Source organism: Artibeus jamaicensis, unplaced genomic scaffold (assembly GCF_021234435.1).
Source record: "Artibeus jamaicensis isolate MK-2021 breed Jamaican fruit bat unplaced genomic scaffold, CSHL_Jam_final contig_471, whole genome shotgun sequence".
NCBI lineage: Eukaryota > Metazoa > Chordata > Mammalia > Chiroptera > Phyllostomidae > Artibeus > Artibeus jamaicensis.
The window spans coordinates 1,613,954-1,632,998 of record NW_026521850.1 but is presented as its reverse complement, the minus strand read 5'-3'; the positions used below and the strand labels follow the sequence as shown (position 1 = coordinate 1,632,998).

Genomic DNA, 19,045 nt, shown 5'->3' with positions numbered 1-19,045 from the left:
GCAGGACACGGGACACAAATCACCAGGAACAGCGAGGTGGTGGCTTTGGAAGGGACTGGAATGTCCAATGTCCCCTGGACCGCAGGGTGACCCGGTCAGAGCCAGAGTCACGCCAGGGTCACACCACATCTGGGGAGGCCAAGGAAGCAAAGGATGCAGATGCTGCTTCGGCCCCGCACCCAGGAGGCCCCGGTGCCGTCTGGCCAACGCTGGGCGCTGCCCTGGAGGAAGGCGCCGTGGGCCTTGCTGGCCTCCCTGCCTGGCTCTGCCCCCCGACGGTGCTTCACTCCCAACAGAGGTGGCCTCTGTGCGGCCCCCCACACCCTGGGGACCACCCCGGGGTCCCCGACAGACTCCAGAGTGTGGCGATTCCTGTCTGGGACAGCGCCCAGCACAAAGCTCAGTGTCAGGGGCCCAGGGACGGCCCTCCACCAAATTCCCGGGAGGACGGGGCTGGGGGACCAGCCCACTCTTAACGAGGGAGTCCCCTTCCGGGGGGGGGGGGGAGTGTGGCTGCTTCTCCAGGGGGAGAGGCAGTTTCCGGGGCGCCGGCCCCTCCTTTTGGAGAGTCCGCTCTAGAAGTGGCGTGGGTAAAGAGGGAGCTAAACCTCTTTCATATCGAAAGAAATAAAAACTCTGTCACCTGCTGCAAGGTGAAGGGCGGCTGGGAATAGGAGGCCACCCCACCCAGCTTTACCCCGTTGCCCCGTGAAGGAGAGAAGACTGAAAACAGAATGGGCTAAGGCCACCAGGCGTCACGGGTTCCACCGGTCCCCACGGGCAGAGGCGGGTCGAAGGACAGCCAGGGGGCCTGGGGCCACAGACACTTGTCCCTTGGAGCGCGAACAGCGTGTGGCCGGCAAACATCTCTCCCTGGCAGGGCCCCCGTTCTCGTGCAAACCGACTCCGGGACCGGACACAGGGGCCCTCCAGCATCTGGGGCGGACTCCTGCCCGGCGGTGCCCAGCCTCCGAGTGAGAGGCCAGTGGAGAAGTGGTTCAGTGGGAGACCCACTTCTTTCGGGAAACAATGAATAGCTTCCCTTCCCTAACGGTGACAGTGGGGACGGCCACAGGACATCAGCTGCGGGCCACACACTCCCAGTCGGGAGGGGCACCGTGACAGTCCCCGCTGGCAGATGGGGCTGCATCTCAGGCCAGCAGGGCGCCTCCTGGCACGGTGGGTCCCGTGTGCTTTTGGGCCCAGGAGAAACGGCCTTTCTGGCTCCCTGAGAACATCGAGGAAGCAGAATTTTTTTAGGATCCTAAATTTTTAAAGATCAATAAAGCTCTATCCTATCCCTTTCCAGTAAAAGTCACAGTGCACGCCCATGAGGCCCTAGGAGTCACCGGGGCCTGCATGGCGAGGAAAAGCTACCGCACGGCCGATTCAGTCACACCTGCCCCGCGCCGCCCACCTCGGCGCACCTCCCGCCTCCATAGAACCTCCGCCGACGGCAGGATGGGCGGTGGCGGCAGTGGCCCTGGCAGGGGCCCGAGCCTCCTGGGTGAGCCCCGGCAAGCGCCCCACCACCTCTGGGGCGTCATCACCAGTCCCCACATTTTACAAATGAGCATCCCCAGGCTCACCAGTGCCACCTGCTTCACCTCCACCAGCAAAGCTCCGACCCACCCCGTGCGACCCCCAGGCTCCCCGGAGAGCCGCGAAGCCGCCCCGCTGCCTGCAGCTCATCCCCAGTCTCCGGTCAGGCGCGTGGTCAGGGTGCGGTGCCGTAACTGACAAAATTTAGTGGAGCCGGTGGGATCCGGGCGCAGCCCGCCCTGCCGCCCCATGGGCCTGGGCGTCCCAGGAAGCACGCTCCACCCGAGGGCCAATGGGCTCAGCAGGAGCCACAGACCGGCCCCCCAGCCTTCAGCCGGCTCCACGCACAGGCGGTGGCTCTGACCGCTCCTGGTTACCCACGCCGGGCTCCAGCCCCTCTGCCACCCGCTCCACGCTGGGTTGGTAGCAAGGACAGCCTGCTGACGCTCTCGGGTGCTGCATCCGTCCGAGGAAGGCAGCGCCAGGCGGACCGCATCCGTACAAAGCTGCCGTGTCCGCGACCCCACCTTCCGGGTGGGATGGAGGGGGGGGCAGAGACACCCCGGCCCGTGGGAGAGGGGCCTGGGTCCCCGGGGACCGCACACAGGCCAGCCCACCCCCCAGGTCGCAGCTGGCCCCCAGCCCCATCGCGACCTGGAGAAACACGAGCCTCCAGGGACACTGGAGTCTGCACGGCCGTCAGCACGGCTAAAGCAGGACCGGGGCGGGGGTCGGCCCGCATCCTCTCCCACCCAGAGTCCCCAGCAGCGCCACTGGAACGCAGTCACTCAAACTCGGCTGAGCATGTGGGCCCTGGAAGACTTGGGGAGCAAAGACATCCTGTCTGATATCTGGGATCCCACAGCTGGGGGGCCTCGGGGGCCGCCCCGCCTGGTGGTCTCCAAACACACTCCAGCCCTTCCACAGAGTGGCGTGTATCCACGGCGTGGTGTGTAACAGCCAGAGGCCAGCAGAGGAGTCACCGACGTGCCGTCCGAATGCAGGTTCCAGGGCCTGCCGCAGCCCCTCGGCAGGTGGGCCCGAGAGGTCTGACCGTTCACAGGCGCCCCGCTCCGATGCACCCCAACACCAGGGAGCACTGGGCTCCGGTGGCAGCTGCCTCCCCCAGCAGCGGGAGTGAGTCCCCCATGCTGTCTGATGCTGAGCTCGAGTGGGTGAAGGAGAGGAGCACGGGCCCCCCGGGGGTCTCTGCGGTGGGGCCCCCCCCACACTGTCCAGCTCCTGAGGCTTTCCTAGAAGATCCAAGCCCCAGGCTGGGCACTGCGCGCCCCACTGACTTAGAACAGCCCCAAATCGCAGCCGCGCCTGCCCTTCCGACACCCCCACTTGCTGGCCGAGCTCCGACCCCCCCATCCACCCCAATGGCCCTCAGATGTCGGAAGACCAGAGTCCTGCCCAAGTGGGCCCCAGAAGGCAGATATCGGTCCCCTTGGATGAGGGTGGCCCCCACTGTCCTCACAGGGCCGCTCCATCCCCACGGGCCACAAACGCCCCTGAGGACGGCAGCAGAGACCTCAGACCAGCAGAAGCCACGGCAGCATGCCAGCTGTCCCCGACGCAGGAGACAGGCCTGCCGACAGCAGCCGCAGCGGCTCCGTCCGGGCAGCGTCAGGGGGCAGCCGGCCCCCTGCTCACCTCAAACACGTCCTCGTCCAGGATCCGTGTGCCGAACACCACGATGCCGTTGGTGTCTATGATGGGGTGGTCGCTGCGGTCGAGGAGCTGGGTGACCTTCTTTCTGCAGTCCAGGATCAAGGTGACGTTTTTCCTGTGGACGCTGAGTGCGACTCGGTGCCACCTGCGGAGAAACAGTAGCCGGGGCGGGTGGAGGGGCCGTCGTGGAGCGCGGGCACGGGGACCCCGTGGCCCGTGACTGGGGACCCGGGGAAGGAGACCCATTTCCCGCACCGTCGCAGGGGCAGAGCCTCTGCACAAGTCCCAGCCACACCATGCGCCACCACAAGAGGCCCCCCCACCCTCTGGGAGCCCCCGTCACCCTGTCTCCCAGCCCAGGTCTGCAGCCCGAAGCCACAGGCCCTGAAGCCAGCAGCGTGCTCGCAAGTGGGGCCCAGACAGGGACACGCGGGGGTGTGGTCTTACACAGACCATCTGAACCCCGACAGCAAATGGAGCAACTGAGTTTGACGGGGAAGGGTGGGACCCAGGCATCTACGCAAAACCCACCCACCGGGTCCTGAAGGTCTTCCCGGCCTGTGGCCCCAGGCCTGCGGGCCCCCACTGAGGCGACTCCCAACCAGACGAGTTTAGGTGTGTGCCTGACACCTCCTGGGAAGGCCCGCCTGTTCTCCATCAGTCCTTCCCACACCTAATGCGTCTCTGGCTGGCAGGACTCCTTAAATCCTCTGCAGAACCAGTCGGGTACAGCCCCACCACCTCCCAAGTCCCCTCCGAACTCAGAGGCTGGTGCCTGGCGCGCTTCCGTGTGCTGTGCCAGGGAGAAGGGAGAGCGGGACCCAGCGCCCCGACTCCAAGCCCGGGGCTCACTCCACCTGGGGCGCACCTGGGGCGCTCTGTCTTGGCACCTGCTGCCGTGGAGCATGGCCTGCTGGAAAGCCCCACCTGCCCGTGGGCTCTTGGGGGCCTGCCCAGACCCCCCAGCAGGACTGGGCCGCAGAGGGGTGCCCACTTACTTGCCGTCAGACAGGTTGATGCCCCTGAAGAGGGGGTAATCATCCGGCCCCGGTTTGCCCGTGTGGTCCTCGTAGAGGAAGACTGGGGAGCGGCCCATCTCCAGGCCGATCTGCTGGATGCCCTGTTCATTGTAGATGGAGACCAGGAAGGCCTGGCTGCCTTTCTTGGCTTTCACAGTGGCGAGGATGGAGAAGTCCTCAGGAAACGCGGACGCTGGGAGGGAAGACGGAGGTGAGAGGCCGCCAGGGAGCCCCCTGCCGAGCCCCCTGCCATGCCCCACCGCCACACTCAACATGCCCACCTGCTGTGAGCCAGGGCACTTGGCCCTCGCTGCCCCTTGATCAAACGGTTCCTGCAGCCCCATCTACCCCCACACAGCCAAGCCTGACCCCGTGGAGGCTCAGGTCAAATGCAAGGCTAACTGGTCCTTCTAGCTGTGAGCCTCCCATGCCGTCTTCTGTCGTGACGCCTTAAGACACTTGTGTGTAAGTCCTGGTGAGAAACTCCCAGAACTCAAGCTTCTGGGGGCGGGCCATTTCAGGTGCATCTTTGACCCCGTGTAGTTAGTGCCTAAAGCTGTGCCTGGCAGGGCGCGTCTTACTCAGCACCCTCTGAGGGCCGTGGGGGCAGGAGGCAGGGGGTCGACTAGAATCACGTGTTTTGCTGTTTCCCGGTTGACGCGCAGAATGGAAAAGAAGTGGAAAGAAACAGACAGAGAACCAAGAGAGAAACAAGCAAAGGAAGCAGCCCGTCGTGGTGATGGCAGGGCTGCCCCCTGCAACACAGGCCAGGAGCCACTGGAGCTCCTTAAAGCCAGGCCCCAGCGGGCCCTGCCCCACAGGCTCCAGACCCCTGCGCCCCACCCAGGCAGCCCCTCGACTCTCCTGCCCCCGTGCACGATCTGCAGCTCTGCCCAGAGCCTGGGGGCCCGCAGAGCACCCCGGGTACACGGCTAATTGGTGTGCGGTGCTGCAGTTCTCCACACCGGCCAGGAGGAGCAGCGCGCACAGGGGTCGGGAGCGCTCACCGAGCCGGGAAGGGGCAGAGCCTGCGTGGCTGCCGCTTGTACTCAGTGGTGTGAGCGAGGGCAGTGGAGCTGGCTCAGAGCCCGGAGGAGGAAAGGATCCATTACCAGCTGTTCCTTTCGGAAGGTAAGAGGTCAACCAGATGGCCCAGCATGAGGCCCAGCGAGGAAGCTACCCAAGGGTGCCCTCTGCTGGTGGAATGGCCACGTGACCTGGCAGCGGGCCTCTGCTTCTGGTTGGTAGAGCAGAGTGGTGCCGTGCTGGAGTGAAGGGGGCGTCCAGAGCACCAGGCCAAGACTGTCCTAAGACTTCCAGGGGGCGAGGAGAGAGCCTGCCGTGGCCTCTGTGTCCACAGTAGGACCAGGGTGGCGAGATCTGGCCGGGGTGGGGGTGGGGGAAGGCAGAAGGGGACAGAACTGCAGTGAAACCCAGTGTCCCTACTGGCCAGCTGGGAGAGCTGGGTGAGGTGCTGAGGCCGGGACGGAGGCAGGCTGAGAAACCGTCCATCCGTGGGCCCCAAGCACAGGCTGAGGCGTGAATAAGGAAAGGTACAGGCACCTGTGTCACTTGAGACAGGGTCCCCTCCAGGAGCCAGCTCCTGACACACTTCGCCAGCACATGGGCTGGGACCATGGAGCTGCCACCATCACTGGGGACTTTATTTCTCAGAGGAACGTTACAGTGGGGAAGGGCTCAGCAAGAGGCCGTCACCGATTCTACACGTCACATCCTGTTCACGTGGGCTGAGGCCCACGGGCCCTGGAGCAGCAGCTGTATGCAGCAGGCGTTTACTGTGCGCACGTGCTATTTAATTGAATCCTACTAAGCCAGGGTGTTCTGCTGGAGGGCGGCTGATACTGCAGCCCGGGCCCACCGTGGAGGGAAGCCGAGGGCCAAAGGGGCTGGGGGACGTCACCGCGTCCAGCCCGGCCTCGGATCCTGGACAGGAAGGGAGTCTCAGTGCCCACAATTAGCAGGGGGAGAACAAAATAGAGACAGGACCTCCACCCTCGACACGGGAACAGAGGAGGGGCCGCGCCCCCCGTGCTGTGGCCACTGGACACACTGTCCCTTCCCTGCCCATCAGACACGGGCGTCCCAGATGCCAGCGGACTCAGCCACCCTCTGGGGGACGGGCAGCAAAGCCAACAGGTGACAAGTGGTGTGTTATTCCAAGACTCCAAGCAGCAAAGAAGCTGTGTGGTTCCATCAGGTCGGGGTGCACAGAGTCACACCTCGTGGACCTCTGAGGACGTCCTCCTGAGTTCCCCAACTCAGTGCCTGGGGACCCGCAGAAGGGCCCTTGCAGACACTCCCAGGTCCACAGGCCGGACGCGGCTCCGCACACGAGGCTGTGCCGAGGGACCACCACTTGTTGTCCTGCCCCCTCCCCCCACGTGCGCTAGTGAAGGCTAGAGGGTCCCGCGGGAGTCTCACCGGGCCCTCATTTGAGAGCTCAGGGGAAAGCGACTTAAAAACTTCTGGGCCGCACTGCCCGGGAATCCCTCCCAGGCCCCCAACGACCAGCCAGCCCCGCGTTCTGAGAGCCCCAGGGCCCTCCTGCCACAGTTTGATACAGGAGGAGATGGGTGTGGGGACCCAAAGTCCAGTGGGTGTGTCTGCCCCTGCCCCTGACCTGGGTGACAGAGGTCAGATGAAAGGAACCGTCAGCAACGGACCACAGGTCAGTGCCAAGGTAAGATGCCTTGTTTGCGCCCTCTGGCCTTTTACTGCCTCAGCTCTGGGCAGGCACGGCACCTCGGGCCCTGGTCCCACTGCACAGCCACCACCACAGTCCCGGGCCACCCTCCATCTCCCCGGGACAGGAATTCCAAACTGGGGACTCGGGGAGGAAGCAGGCAACTCCAGCCAAAGCCACGAGCGAGCCCTAAGAAGTCAAGAAGCACATCTCTAAATGTATGGGAACCGAGACCCCGCTGTCCTCGTGGGCAGTGACCCAGGGGCCTGGCAGTGACCTCCATCTGCAATGAGGAGACAGTCTCGGGGCTGGACAGCCGACCCCAGGGTGACTCGGGCGCCCAAAGGTGGGCTCCCTAAGAGATCTTGAAGGGACTCGGTGCCCTGAACAATCTCACCAACCCGGAGCCATGGCCTCAGAAAGGGCTGATGATGGAGAGGACGGGGGTGCAGCACCGACTGGTGGGAGATGGGGCCGGAGCAGGCCCCCGTGGCACTGGCAGTGGGGGTGTGTCCTCCAGGGACACACCGTGGGGACGTGGGATGAAGAGGGAGCACGGCTTGTCGAAGGAGAGCCTGAGCACGGCCGGGTCATGGTCAAGGCACCAGAGAGACGGTGCGCCGCAGCCTCTGACAACCACGGCACACTCCCGAGGTGGGTGTGCGGCCCCCGGACCCCGGGCCCTTTCTGATCTGAATCCGAGAGACGGGCTCCCGGAAGCCCAGGGGAGAGGTTATCAATCGCTGGCCTGTCCGCACTCATCCAGACAAGCTCCCAGCATGTGATTAACTCTGGTGTCACACTGCCCCATGACCGAGTGTCTGGGAGGGTGGCAGGGGCGACCTGTATGCCCCATCGCAGCAGCTAACGCCGCTCCCACTCCGGGGCGATAATGGGAAGCAGAGCTCGGGCCCTTGGAAATCGACTCTCGTGCAAAGCCCGCGCTCTCCCTGGGAGGCACACGTGTGGCCCCTGTGTCTGGTGTCACTGCCCCCGCTTCCATCAGGTTCCATCTGGAAGCAGTCCTTTCCCATGACCCCGAGGGCTCCCTTAACCTCGTCCTGGGAACCCTCATCCCCCTGACGCACCAGGGATGCCGGCAGCCTCTCTGCGCTGGACATACACCTGTTGGGGGAAGGGCGGAGACGGGGGGGGGGGGGGGCACCCCACGCCACCTTGGCTGGTGGATGGTGATGGAGGTCGGGGCTGGGCTTTCCCTGTCATGAGATCAAGCGGGGCTCATAAGAGGGGTGTCCTGGGGGAGCAAGCGTGTTCTCACTACTACATGCAGGCTCCAGCCAGGCTCCGGCCAGAGGCGGGAGGAGGGGACACACCCCCGGCCCACAACGGCCCCGCCCCCCCACCAGTGCAAACCGCCTTGCCCTTCTTACCAGGGTACAGCTGCTTGGTGGGCGCGCTGAGCTGGGCATCTTTCGAGACCCTGTAAGCAACATCCGGGCCTTTGGAAGATCGCCGCGATGCGCAAAAGCCTGTTGTCTTGGTTATTCCATCGGGCAGGTTTTGAAACTCTAGAACCTTCAGGAGATCTGCTGGCTGGGCTGAAAGGACAAAGGGGAGGTGGGGGTTACCACGAGCTCGTGCAGGAGCGCGGGTGGGCGGTGGTAGGCGCCCCGGAAACCAGCTGGGAGCCGCTCCAGAGGCCGGTGCCGGGTGCCCGCAGGGACCCCGCTCGGGAGGAACGCGCATGTCCGGGTGGGCAGCCCGGGTTCCGCCGCAGGTCCACCGCCGGAAGCAGACCCTGCGTGCCCCGCCGCCCGTGGGCCACCGTGAGCGGACACCGCTTCTCCGGGGCGCTCAGGGGGCAAGTGCCCCACATGCCATCCCCCCAACACCCCGGCTCCAGATGCCTCTTCCCGCAGCCTCAGGAAATCCACCCCCAACCGCAGCTGGAAGGCCGGGTAGACCCGGCTGTGGAGGGCGGCGGGCGGCGTGCGGAGGGCCGGCTTGGGCCTGGGAGAGACCACAGCTCACAGCATCTGTCCCGCACCTCGCACCTCCCGGCGGCCGGCCAGGCGGGGGGCGGGGCGGGGGGGGGGCAGGTGGGTGGCGCAGTGCACCCCCACCCTGATCCGGGGAAACGCAGTCCCCGCAGCAGCCAGTGGGGGCTCCAACCCTGTTCATCTCACCGCTCACAGACTAATCACTAAAATTCCGCGGCCCACCAAAAGACGTGGTTTTTTACCAATCTCACCAAAAAAGATGTAACTTTAACTAAGTACAAAAAATAATAATAGTAATTACCTACCCCTTTTCCTCCAAAGTGACTTTTTGAAAACTCGAGTGCCTTACTTCTATATAAGGATTTCTGGAACCAAGAGTCAGCCAATCAGACGCAACCTTATTACGGGACAGGGCCCAGAAGCTGTGAGTCTTCTGTGGCCTGTGCATTTATGGTTCGAGGCAGGGCATCAGGCTGACGGCCACTGTTGTGCGGGCTGTCGCCACTTTTTACCTGACAGTCTAAGGGAAAGCACCCCTGACTAAGTGGTCAGGTGCTGCGTGTTTCAAAAGGCCTCGCGGTGCACGGATGGCGCATCGCAGGCCTACGGCACTATCCCCTTCCCGCCGCCCCGGGAGACGGCTCCGGACTGCGGACCTGCGGACCGAGGGCGAGGGAGGAGCTGGTCCCTGCACCCCTTCCAGAAATTTCCAGACCCTCCTCCAGGGCTCCTCCGAGCTGGGCGAGAGAGACGCTGGCGTCCCACGGAAAACACGCACGGACTGCGGAGCTCCGCCCAAAATGGCCTCCAAGTGCTCGCCCTAAACAAGCCGGTTTCAAGAGGAACGTTCAGCTGATGTCACCACAAACAAGAGGCCCCCTTGGGGTCCAGGCGGAGTAAACACATCCACACTAGGACTCAGAGTGACAGAGCACTGCCCAGTCCGAGGTGGTTTGTTCCCGGTTGGGCAAAAGAGTGTGCCAGACCAAAATAGCTCCATCCTACGACTTTTCCTTTGGGAAGGAGGGCGTCTCTAAGCCCTGGTGTGGCCACTCATGGACCCCGAGCCCGCAGCTGCAGGCGGCTGTCTCCATGAGGAGAGCAGACCTGTCTCAGAACGCAGACAAACAGACTCCCACCACGTCATCTGGGCTCCTGGATCAAGCTGTACCTGAAGGAGGAGTGATCGCCTACCCAAGCCAGTAATGCCTACACCAAGCTGCATTTGAGTCTGACACCTGCTACCAGAAGGTCAGCTTGCCCCTTGGGTCCCTGGCCCCCCCTTAACTGTTCAGCTGACCAGCTCACCAGCCTTCCTATGTGCCTGGGACTCACTCAGAGCAAAGTCCCACTTTTTTAATGAGGGTGGGAGATTCAGGTGAGAAAGGACCCCCCGGAGTGCCGGCTCCCCCTTCATGGGTTCCTCAGGAAGCCTGCAGCTGCTGCTGTCCCTGGAACTTGGCACAACGGTCGGAGCGGATGAGGGCGCAGGTGGCCACGTGGCCTCACCGCCTGTCCAGACAAGACAGACAGAGGCCCTGGGCCCGAGAGGGCTGGCCTGGGCAAGGGGCGGTACTGTGGACAGTGCCAGAGGGTGGTACAGAGGGCACCCTATAGGCCCACCGCTCCCCTGCCAGCCATGACAAGCCGGGAGGGGAACACTCAGGCTGGGGAGGGTGCGTACAGAGATGTTGGAGGGAAAGGGAAGCTGATCTTGTCTGTCTCGAAGCACAGCCCCGTCCGCAGTGTCCCCAGCCCGAGTCCCCAGTCCCCTGCCTCCAGAAGTATCATTGCTCCAGCTCAGCCAGGCGGCCATCCTCTGTCACTTTAATGAAGAGACCACAAGCCTGGGGACATGGATTTCCCACTTCGGAGAGGAAACTGCCCGGTGGGATGGAGGCAGGGGCAGCGAGGGCCCAGCACTCGAGGTCTAGGCTGGCCCCCATGTATGCATGGCCTCCCTGCCTCTGGCCACCCCTCCGATCGCCCCGGGTGGGGCCGGGCTCCTGCCCAGAGCCCAGCCTGTGGAAGTATGGCCGGCCCCGGCACATCTGCAGCCCCCGCAAAAGGCGCAGCCCCGCCACCCCTCCCGCAGCCCCCGCCAAAGCTGGTCCCTTGACATGAGAGGCAGAGGCCGGCGCAGGCCTGTGGCACAGCCCCAGGCCTGGACTCGGCCGTGGGAAGAGACGGCCGTGCCAGCCACTGGCTCACCTGCCGCCGTGACACCATGCCGAGAGCTGGCTCATCTCTGAGACTTGGTGCCAAGACCGGCGGTGGCCAGGGAAAGATGGAAGATCCTGCCCGTGATGCTCTTCCCAGACGTGCAGGCCCGAGGCCCTGTTTTCTCGATTGCTGGCGGCAGAGCTGTTCTGCAGGAGCTTACGGAACCTGTTTACAGGCCGCTGTTGCAACAAGTTGAAAAGGCCACCAGACCGTTCCAGGCGCAGTGCCACCCCGCCTGCCGCCAGGGCCTCCCTGGGCTGCAGCTGAAAGCGCGTGTTTACGTTTCAGAAAAGGCATGGCAGGCGCAGAGGTACGGCCGGCAGCGGCGGCACGGGTCCTCCGTGGGTCGTCCTGCCCTGGAGGGGGGCCGCCCGCCCACCTGCACCTCGTCCCCTTCAAGGGTGGTGGTCTCTCGAGAAACCAGGAGCCCTGGCTCCTCCCTCAGGATGACAGCCCCACTGGGAAACAGTCCCAGTTTTGGGACACGTGTGCCGAGCCCAGCGTCACCCCCACAGTGATGGCGGGGCATGTCCTGCCAGAGGCCAGTGAGAGGGGCTCCACTCGGAGCCCCCAGCATGGCCCTGGTGCCCGGAGCTCGGCCGGCAGTGCCTTCTCCACGCTCTCTCCCGCCCTACGGCCGAGGCAGGGCCCCGGTTGGTCGCCCCCTCGGGGTGCCCCGTGCGTCCCGGCTGCCGGGTGAAAACAGGAGAGGAACCAAGGGTGCGGCCCCCGTGCTCGGCCTGGTGGTTTCTGCCTGAGACACACAGTGCACCCAGGGTGCTCTGCAGCGAGCTCCGTGCTGCTGCGGAGCCTGCCCTGGCGGGGTCACCCACACTGGGAAGCAGGCCCCCTTCCAGTCTGCCCAGGCCTTCCTGCTCTGCAGGGCCCGGGAGCTGAAACTACATGTCCCAGACCCCTTTGCAGTCAGGGTCTGGGGGCAAGTGCTTCGCACCAGGCAGAGTCCCAGGGAGTTGGTGTGTGAGAGGGGGCCCCGGGTGCCTTGCTGCAGCGTCCGGGCTGCGTGCCAGGGCTGGGACCCGCAGCACGGGTCCCAGAGGCATGGGGGGGGGGGGGACGGGGGACTTCTGACGTCTGGGTGGCCTGTGACCCTGCCTCTCCAGCAGGCACCAAGCTCCCAGCATTCCCTCACTTCCCCAAACTCGCTGCTCCCGCCCCTGTGCTCCAAGCCTGCCTGTGACTGGGAGCCGCCCTCCCGGGGAAAGGCCAGCTCAGCTCAGACCTAAGTAGAGAACTGCAGAATCTCCGCCCCTTGCTCCCAGAGTCAGGAGCCTGCCTGTGGCATGGAGGAGACCAGTCTCTGGGGACAGGCCAGGGAAGGCCCCTCAGAGCCGGACGAGCTGGACTTGGCCTCAGCGCCCTGGGTAGCAGGGCCTGCCGCAGAGCCGGGACAGAGCGGGCTCGGAGGCCAGCTTTAAGGCAGGTGGGGGAAGGGATCTGGGGGCTCGCAGTTGAGGTCCCACAGCCACAGGCCAAAAGGCAGCAGGAAGACCCTGGAAAGGGACACAGGGACAACCACGGTGACACCCGGGAGCAGCTCCAACAGATACGAGCAGGATGGATGACAGGCCCGCCCCCGCCCCCCCAGGGGAGGACCTCTGCGCCTCGTGGACAGCTGTTGCCACGATCACCTCTGAATGCCGGCAGCCCTGGCCCCTCCAGAGCTAATGCTGGTGAATGGGGTGCTGTGCCCCCCCAGGGCCTGCCACCCCCTCACCGCACAGCTGCAAGATAGGAAATACTGACACAGCCACGCAGAGTGACTGGGTCCCAGCCACCGGCGGACCCCGCAGCCAGCCAGCCCTGGACACAGCGGGTTGCCGGGGAACAGGCTTGCTGCCGGGGGCTGGCCTGGGTGTCGGCGCCCGGGCAGCAGGCGGAGGGGGCGGCTCCGTCGGCAGGAATGTAGAGCAGTTCCGAGGTCGGCTGGCCTCTGCCCACCCCTCCTCAGTGCTCCGAGCAAGGACGGATGACAGTGGCCGGGGCCCTCTCAGGCCAAGCAGCCCCTTCCTTTGCAAGTGGAACCCCCAGCCCCGCGCAGACGGCTCCTCTGCACACGGTCAGAGCCCGCGGTCAGGAGGGGACAAAGGAGTAAAGCAGGACACACGGGACGAGGGCCTGGGGTCTCCACCTTGAGCTGCAAATGAGTGTGGCCCACTGGCCCTCCAGCCAATGCTGGACCCAGGGCCCGGGGACACTTGGGGACGGGGGACCCTGGGTATGCCTCACACCCCCAGCCCTGGAGCCTAGAACCAGGGGCGGCATGCGGGCCTTCAGAACAAAGCGACAACCAGCCTGCACTTCCAGGGTTTACTTATTCACCCCGCCAGGTCCCAGCAGGAACTGATGTTCAAGGGACCCCAGCAGCAGCAGGCAAGGGGGCGGAGCCTGCTGTGTTGGCAGAGCTTGCCCTGTGGGCGGGGCTGTCACCCAACATCACACATGGGCACAGCAGGGCCAAGACAGGCAGGTGTGAGGGGATGATGAAGAGCCAGAAACTCATCCTAAGAGCCCCACCTCCCCCAGGCCCTGCCAGCGAGGAGACGGCCCCGCCCCTGTGGGAGGAGCTGGGGAGAGGCCTGGAGCCAGAAAGCCCACCAGGGCCTGCCTGGGGACTCGGACTTGAACTCCACTCCACTTTCTGCTCCTGTCTAAGTGAACAACGCATGCTCAAAAACGCCTGCTGTTGGGGAGGACGCCTGTGACAAGCAGGCCACCTGTCCTGCTGTGCGGGACAGCGTGCTGGGCAACACTTCCCCTTCCCTGAAGCCCTGTAAGGAGCTTGTGGTTTCTCAGAACCTGCTCTCTGGGTCTTGGGACCTGTAACATTCCTCCAGATTCCACTTGTCCCAGCGGGAGGTGACCTTCCCTGCAGGACCCTGGGTCTTGGTGGCCCCTAAGCCAGGGCAGTGGCACCTGCTAACCCTGCAATCCAGGGGGCTCTCACGGGGCCACTTCTCTCCTGCCTGCCCCAGACCCTGGCCCAGGGAGGGGTGGGGTCAGGCGTAACATCACCCTTATCTCTCTAGAAGGTTGTTTCAACCCTCTGTTCCCCTGCCCCCAGTGACTCAGGGTCTCTGGGGACCTGTGCTCATCTGGACGGGGCCTGTGTCTGCCCTGCGGCCCCTGGATGGCCCCACCCACAGGCCTGCCTTCACCACAAAAGCACAGCCATGGCTGTTGGTTGGGAGCCACAGGACACTCAAGACCCAGGTTCCAGGAGGTGCCTCTGGGTCAGGAGGGGCTGGGGTCAGGCTTGAGGCTGGGCCAGACCCTTCCCAGTGTCTGCTGTGGGCTCTGGGGCCCACTGGGGGCTCTGGGGCCGCTGGTTGAAGCATCGTCCCCGTGCACCAAGGTTGTGGGTTCGATCCCCAGTCAGGGCACAAGCAAGGATCAAGCAGTGAGTGTGTCACTACGCACAACAACAAATCTCTCTCTTTTCAAACTTGAGCCCAGTTGTCCACCAGGAGCCCCTCTTGACCAGCGTCTTCTCTTTTAGGGTCAGCAGAGCCCCCTTAGCGTGTATACACAATAGGAAGGAAGGATCCAGGCTCGCCTTTCACTGACCAAGATTGTCCTTTCGTTGCTGCGTCAGCCCCAGTCGGAACCTGTGCATCTCTGTTCGAGGGCGCGACCCTGCGGCTTTGGTCTGCGCATCTCTTCCCGCGCCCACGCCCGGAGGCCTCGGTGGTTCAGCCTTAGAGCGCGTCCCAGAACCGCAGAGCCCGTCCGCGTTCTTCCCCAAACTGCTCTGGCCACTCCAGGCCTTTGCACTTTCATGGAAATGTCGGCGCCATTTTGTCCACGTTTAATTCTTTAGAAGCCTGCTGGGGTTTTTCACTGGCGTGGCACCGAATCCACGCCGCAGACCAGTTCTGAATATCGTCTTCCTGTCCATCAGAATGAGGTCTCTCTCCGCTGTTGTGGGTCTTCTTTAACATCTCTAAGCGATATTTTATCACCTTCAGTGAGTAGGTGTCTCGTCAAATACATCTCTAAGTCAGTTATATTTCGATGCTGTTATAATGGCCGTTGACATTTCCAGCCCTGGCTGGTGTGGCTCAGTCTGCAAACCAAAGTGTCGCTGGTTCGATTCCCAGTCAGGACGCATGCCTGGGTTGTGGACCAGGTCCCCAGTAGGGGGTGTGTGAGAGGCAACCACACATGGATGTTTCTCTCCCTCTCTCTCTCCCTCCCTTCTTCTCTCTCTAAAAATATAAGTAAATAAAGTCTTTAGACAAAACTTTCTATTTCCAGCTGACCAGTGCTACCATCTAGAAATACAGCTGACTTCTGTGTGTTGACTCTCACGCCCGTGACCACGCTAAACTTGCTTCTTAGTTGTGGAAGCTTTTCCGTAAGTCCTTCCGAAGAGCTAACCTGGACAGTCACGTGGTCTGTGAAGAAAGACAGTCCTGCTTCTTTCCATCCCACGGGCCTTTACTTCCCTTTCTCGTCTCGTCACACCGGCCAGCAGCCTGTGAGGGGAACCGGCATGGTGAGAGCAGCCGCCCTGCCTCATCGCCGGTCCTGGGGCGGAGGTCTGGGCGGGCAGACCTCATGCCTCGGGGGTCCTGCACCACCTGAGGAAGTCCCCTTCGACTCCTCCTTCCCTGGGACGTGCTCGTTCCATCTCCAGCTTCAAACGATCTCAAAGGAGCGTGTCACCCGACTGTGTGAATTTGGGCGTCCGACGGACGCCGGGAAGCGAGTGAGTCGCAATGTCCCGCAAGGAGTTCGTGGGGCTGGACTCGCAGCCGCCCCCGTGGTGGCAGCATGTGTTACACGGGGAGAGGATTATGACTCGTTTTTATGCTCTTCTTTATACTTTTTCTGTCGCTTTGCACATTTCTATGATGGATGCATCGCTTTGACAACAAATTAATGGGATAATAGATGCCGATTAAAGTCAGCAGGAGGTAGCATAAAATAATACAGCAAGTGGAAACCTTGAGATAGTCCCAGAGATTTTGGTCCTTGTCCTGGAGTGAGCAATTTTTTTTAAAGATTTTATTTACTTGTTTTTAGACAGAAGGGGAGGAAGAAACAGACAGAGAAACATCCATGTGTGGTTGCCTCTTGTGCGCCCCCTACTGGGGACCTGGCTCAAAACCCGGGCATGTGCCCTGACTGGGAATCGAACCAGCAGCCCTTTGGTACGTAGGCCTGTGCTCAGTCCACCGAGCCACAGCAGCCAGAGCAGGAAGTGGACGCTCTTAATGAAACACACCACGCTGCACGTCTCAGGCCCGTCCACGGTTCCCAGAGCCCGACACGTTACACGGGCCACCCCGAGCCACGGGTCCTCCCGGGGCCCCTTGCCAGGCCCATGTCCCCTCACCCTCGCCCTTTTGGACTGAAATGCGGACGCAAGGCCAGTGTGTCTGCTGACTCAGCACTGGCCTTGGCTGGTGTTTGGCTTGAAATTCTCGTTGGAAAAGACAGCTTTTGGGGCAGAAGGGAACTGGCCCCTGGAGACGACAGTTCGAGACCCATTACATGTCCCGGAGCAAATAACACAACAGACAAAGTTTACAGGAATATTTCCTCTTATAAGCAAAAGTCTGTCCACTCCATCCTTCCCGAACCCGCCCAAATGCGGGGCTCCTCCTACCACCCCAGGGCGCCCCGCCTTCAGAGCCCAGGCCCAGGTGACCCTGGGGGACGGCACTGGTGCCAAGGACACGGCTGGGAAGTTTCTTCACTCTTTTCTGTGGTTCAAGTACAAGAACATCGCACGGGCCGCCCGCCCCTGGGAGGAGCTGGTTACAGCACTTCCCGCCGGACCAGAAGGCTGTTTAGATCGCCGGAGCCACGCGAGTGGCCAGACACCCTGATTTGCGACTCGAAAGCAGCCACGTGGACATGAACCAAGCGATGGCGTAATGGACCCCTTGGGAGGCGCCACTCGTGGGGGCGGAACGTGGCGCCGCCTCCCACAGCGTCACCCACCAGTCCACGCCCCCATCCAGCTGCATTCCCTGGGGGTAGGTCGATGAGGTCCGTTTCCAGGTGTCCAGTACATTTCCGACCAGGAGCCGCCCAGAAGGTGTGCACGCACAGGCGTGAGGTTCGGAGCTCGAGCTGCTCCCGTCGCCCACAGCTCCAGAGTTCAGAGTCACAGACCCGGGCCTGAACTTGCAGCCCAGTGGAGACATGATCACCAACAGATGCAGGGCTCCATCTCCCAGCTAGAGTGGCTCCCAGGGGTACCTCCTTCCCACCCCGCTGGGAAGCCCCACAGCCTGGCCTGTCATCCCCGTGAGTCCTGGGCAGAGGAGAGCTGGGGGCCAGAGGCCACGGTGACATGAGACTCCCAGGAAGCTCTCCCAGAAGGGCTGTGTCCTACATCAGCCCTGCTCCTGCTCAGCCGCACAAAGACGGCAAATGTCCCCATTGGGGAGGTCCCACAGGCGCTCCCCCCCCCGGGGGCAGAGAGCACGGTGCACCCAGCCCGTGCCAGGGAGGCTTCCGAGAGCCGCGCCCGCCCAGCTGGCACGGCCGGCCTGGCAACGCCAGGCCGCAGCCTCCAGGGCACTGGGAAGACAGGCGGCACGGGGAAGATCTGGACGGCCAGACAGACACGGAAAGCAGTGAGTCGTCCGGGAAAAATGTGCTCGGCGTTAAGCCTGACATGCCCCAGAGGTGGCGGCTGCTCAGAAAAGCAGATGTTGGGGGCCTGTCTTGGGCGCCATTATCGCGGCTGCTTTCCTACCGCAGAACTCCAATCAGGAAATATTTTAACGAGTGGCTGGGAAGAGCCCAGACTGCCCCAACCCGGAGGGTTGCTTTTTTTTTTTTTGGCCAAGATATTGACCAGGCATCAAGTTTATGGAAAACGGCTCATGCCTGGAGCCCAGCGCTGTCCCTGGGGCTCGAATTCGACACAGGGGAGGCTGGGTAGTGGGAAGCCTGCGGCTGAGGAGTCAGCCCGGATTCTGCCAAGTGGCCACCCTGGGGGGGCGGGTGACGCTGGGGGTCCCAGCCGCTGCGTGCAGGGGTGGGAGAACAGGGGGAATCCGTTACCCCCGGGAAGAACAGAGCGGTTCAAGGTAAGGGCCCAGAGTGAGGCCGGGCCTGAGGAAGAGCAGGCGAGCTGGCGGTATTTGAGGAATTCCAAAACAGGGCCGAAAGGGTTTCTGGAAGTTATCTACCGGGTAAGAGGATGAATCCCAGAACTGAAGGAGCCTGAGGTGAAAGGGCCTGGACAGAGTCATCTGGAGACATCACAGCTGAGGAGCAGGGTGACAGCTGGGAGAACTGTCCGGAAGATGCAGGGGGCAGGAGGGTGGCAGGCGGAGGGGGCCCAGATACTGCAGGGGGGCTGACTTGAGAGCCACAGGAAGCCACGTCCAACCCTCAGGTCCGCGGCCCTGTCGGCCGAGGTGCCTGGACAAACCCTCCCTGACCTCGCGGGGTCGTGGTGTGGAGCAGGGAGTCTCGTGTCTAAGTCGCCAGCACACCGGGGAGCTCTGGTGTCCCAGCCGGCTGTGTGCCCGAGGCACTGGGGACACCAGAAAGCAGATGGGGGCTCACACCCGCTCAGGAACACACGTCTCTCTCACATGCACGCCCCCTGCCACAAACTGGCAATCTTCCTGGGGTCCCTCCAGAGAGCGGGTGGTTCGTATTGCTGGGTGAAGACTAGAAGCACGTCACCGAGTCCAGACTGGGGTCTCGTGGGACAACCAGCAGCACCCCAGGCCCAGAATCCAATCCAGCAAAGCCCGCCGTCCATGTGCCCCGGATCGAGCACCCCGACCCACAGCCATGTGCCTCCCCACCTCCACCAGGGACTGAGGTCCCTGCCTCCTCCCCCGGAGTGGCCGGGCCACCTCCCATCTGCCCACCACAGACCTACGAGGCACACGTCATTAGCTCCGCCTGATCCATGGGGAAACTGG

At 63.2% G+C, this 19,045-nt stretch overlaps 1 protein-coding gene across 1 annotated transcript in view; it reads right to left on the bottom strand.

Moving 5' to 3' along the window:
- COL5A1 (collagen type V alpha 1 chain) overlaps positions 1-19,045 on the bottom strand; it is a 105,641-nt gene that overhangs the window by 75,806 nt on the left and 10,790 nt on the right. The window contains exons 2-4 of the mRNA XM_053667719.1: positions 8,331-8,498; positions 4,215-4,428; positions 3,199-3,361 (exon numbers count right to left, since the gene is read on the bottom strand). Coding sequence (XP_053523694.1) covers positions 3,199-3,361; positions 4,215-4,428; positions 8,331-8,498 — 545 coding nt within the window. The remainder of the gene's footprint in view (positions 1-3,198; positions 3,362-4,214; positions 4,429-8,330; positions 8,499-19,045) is intronic.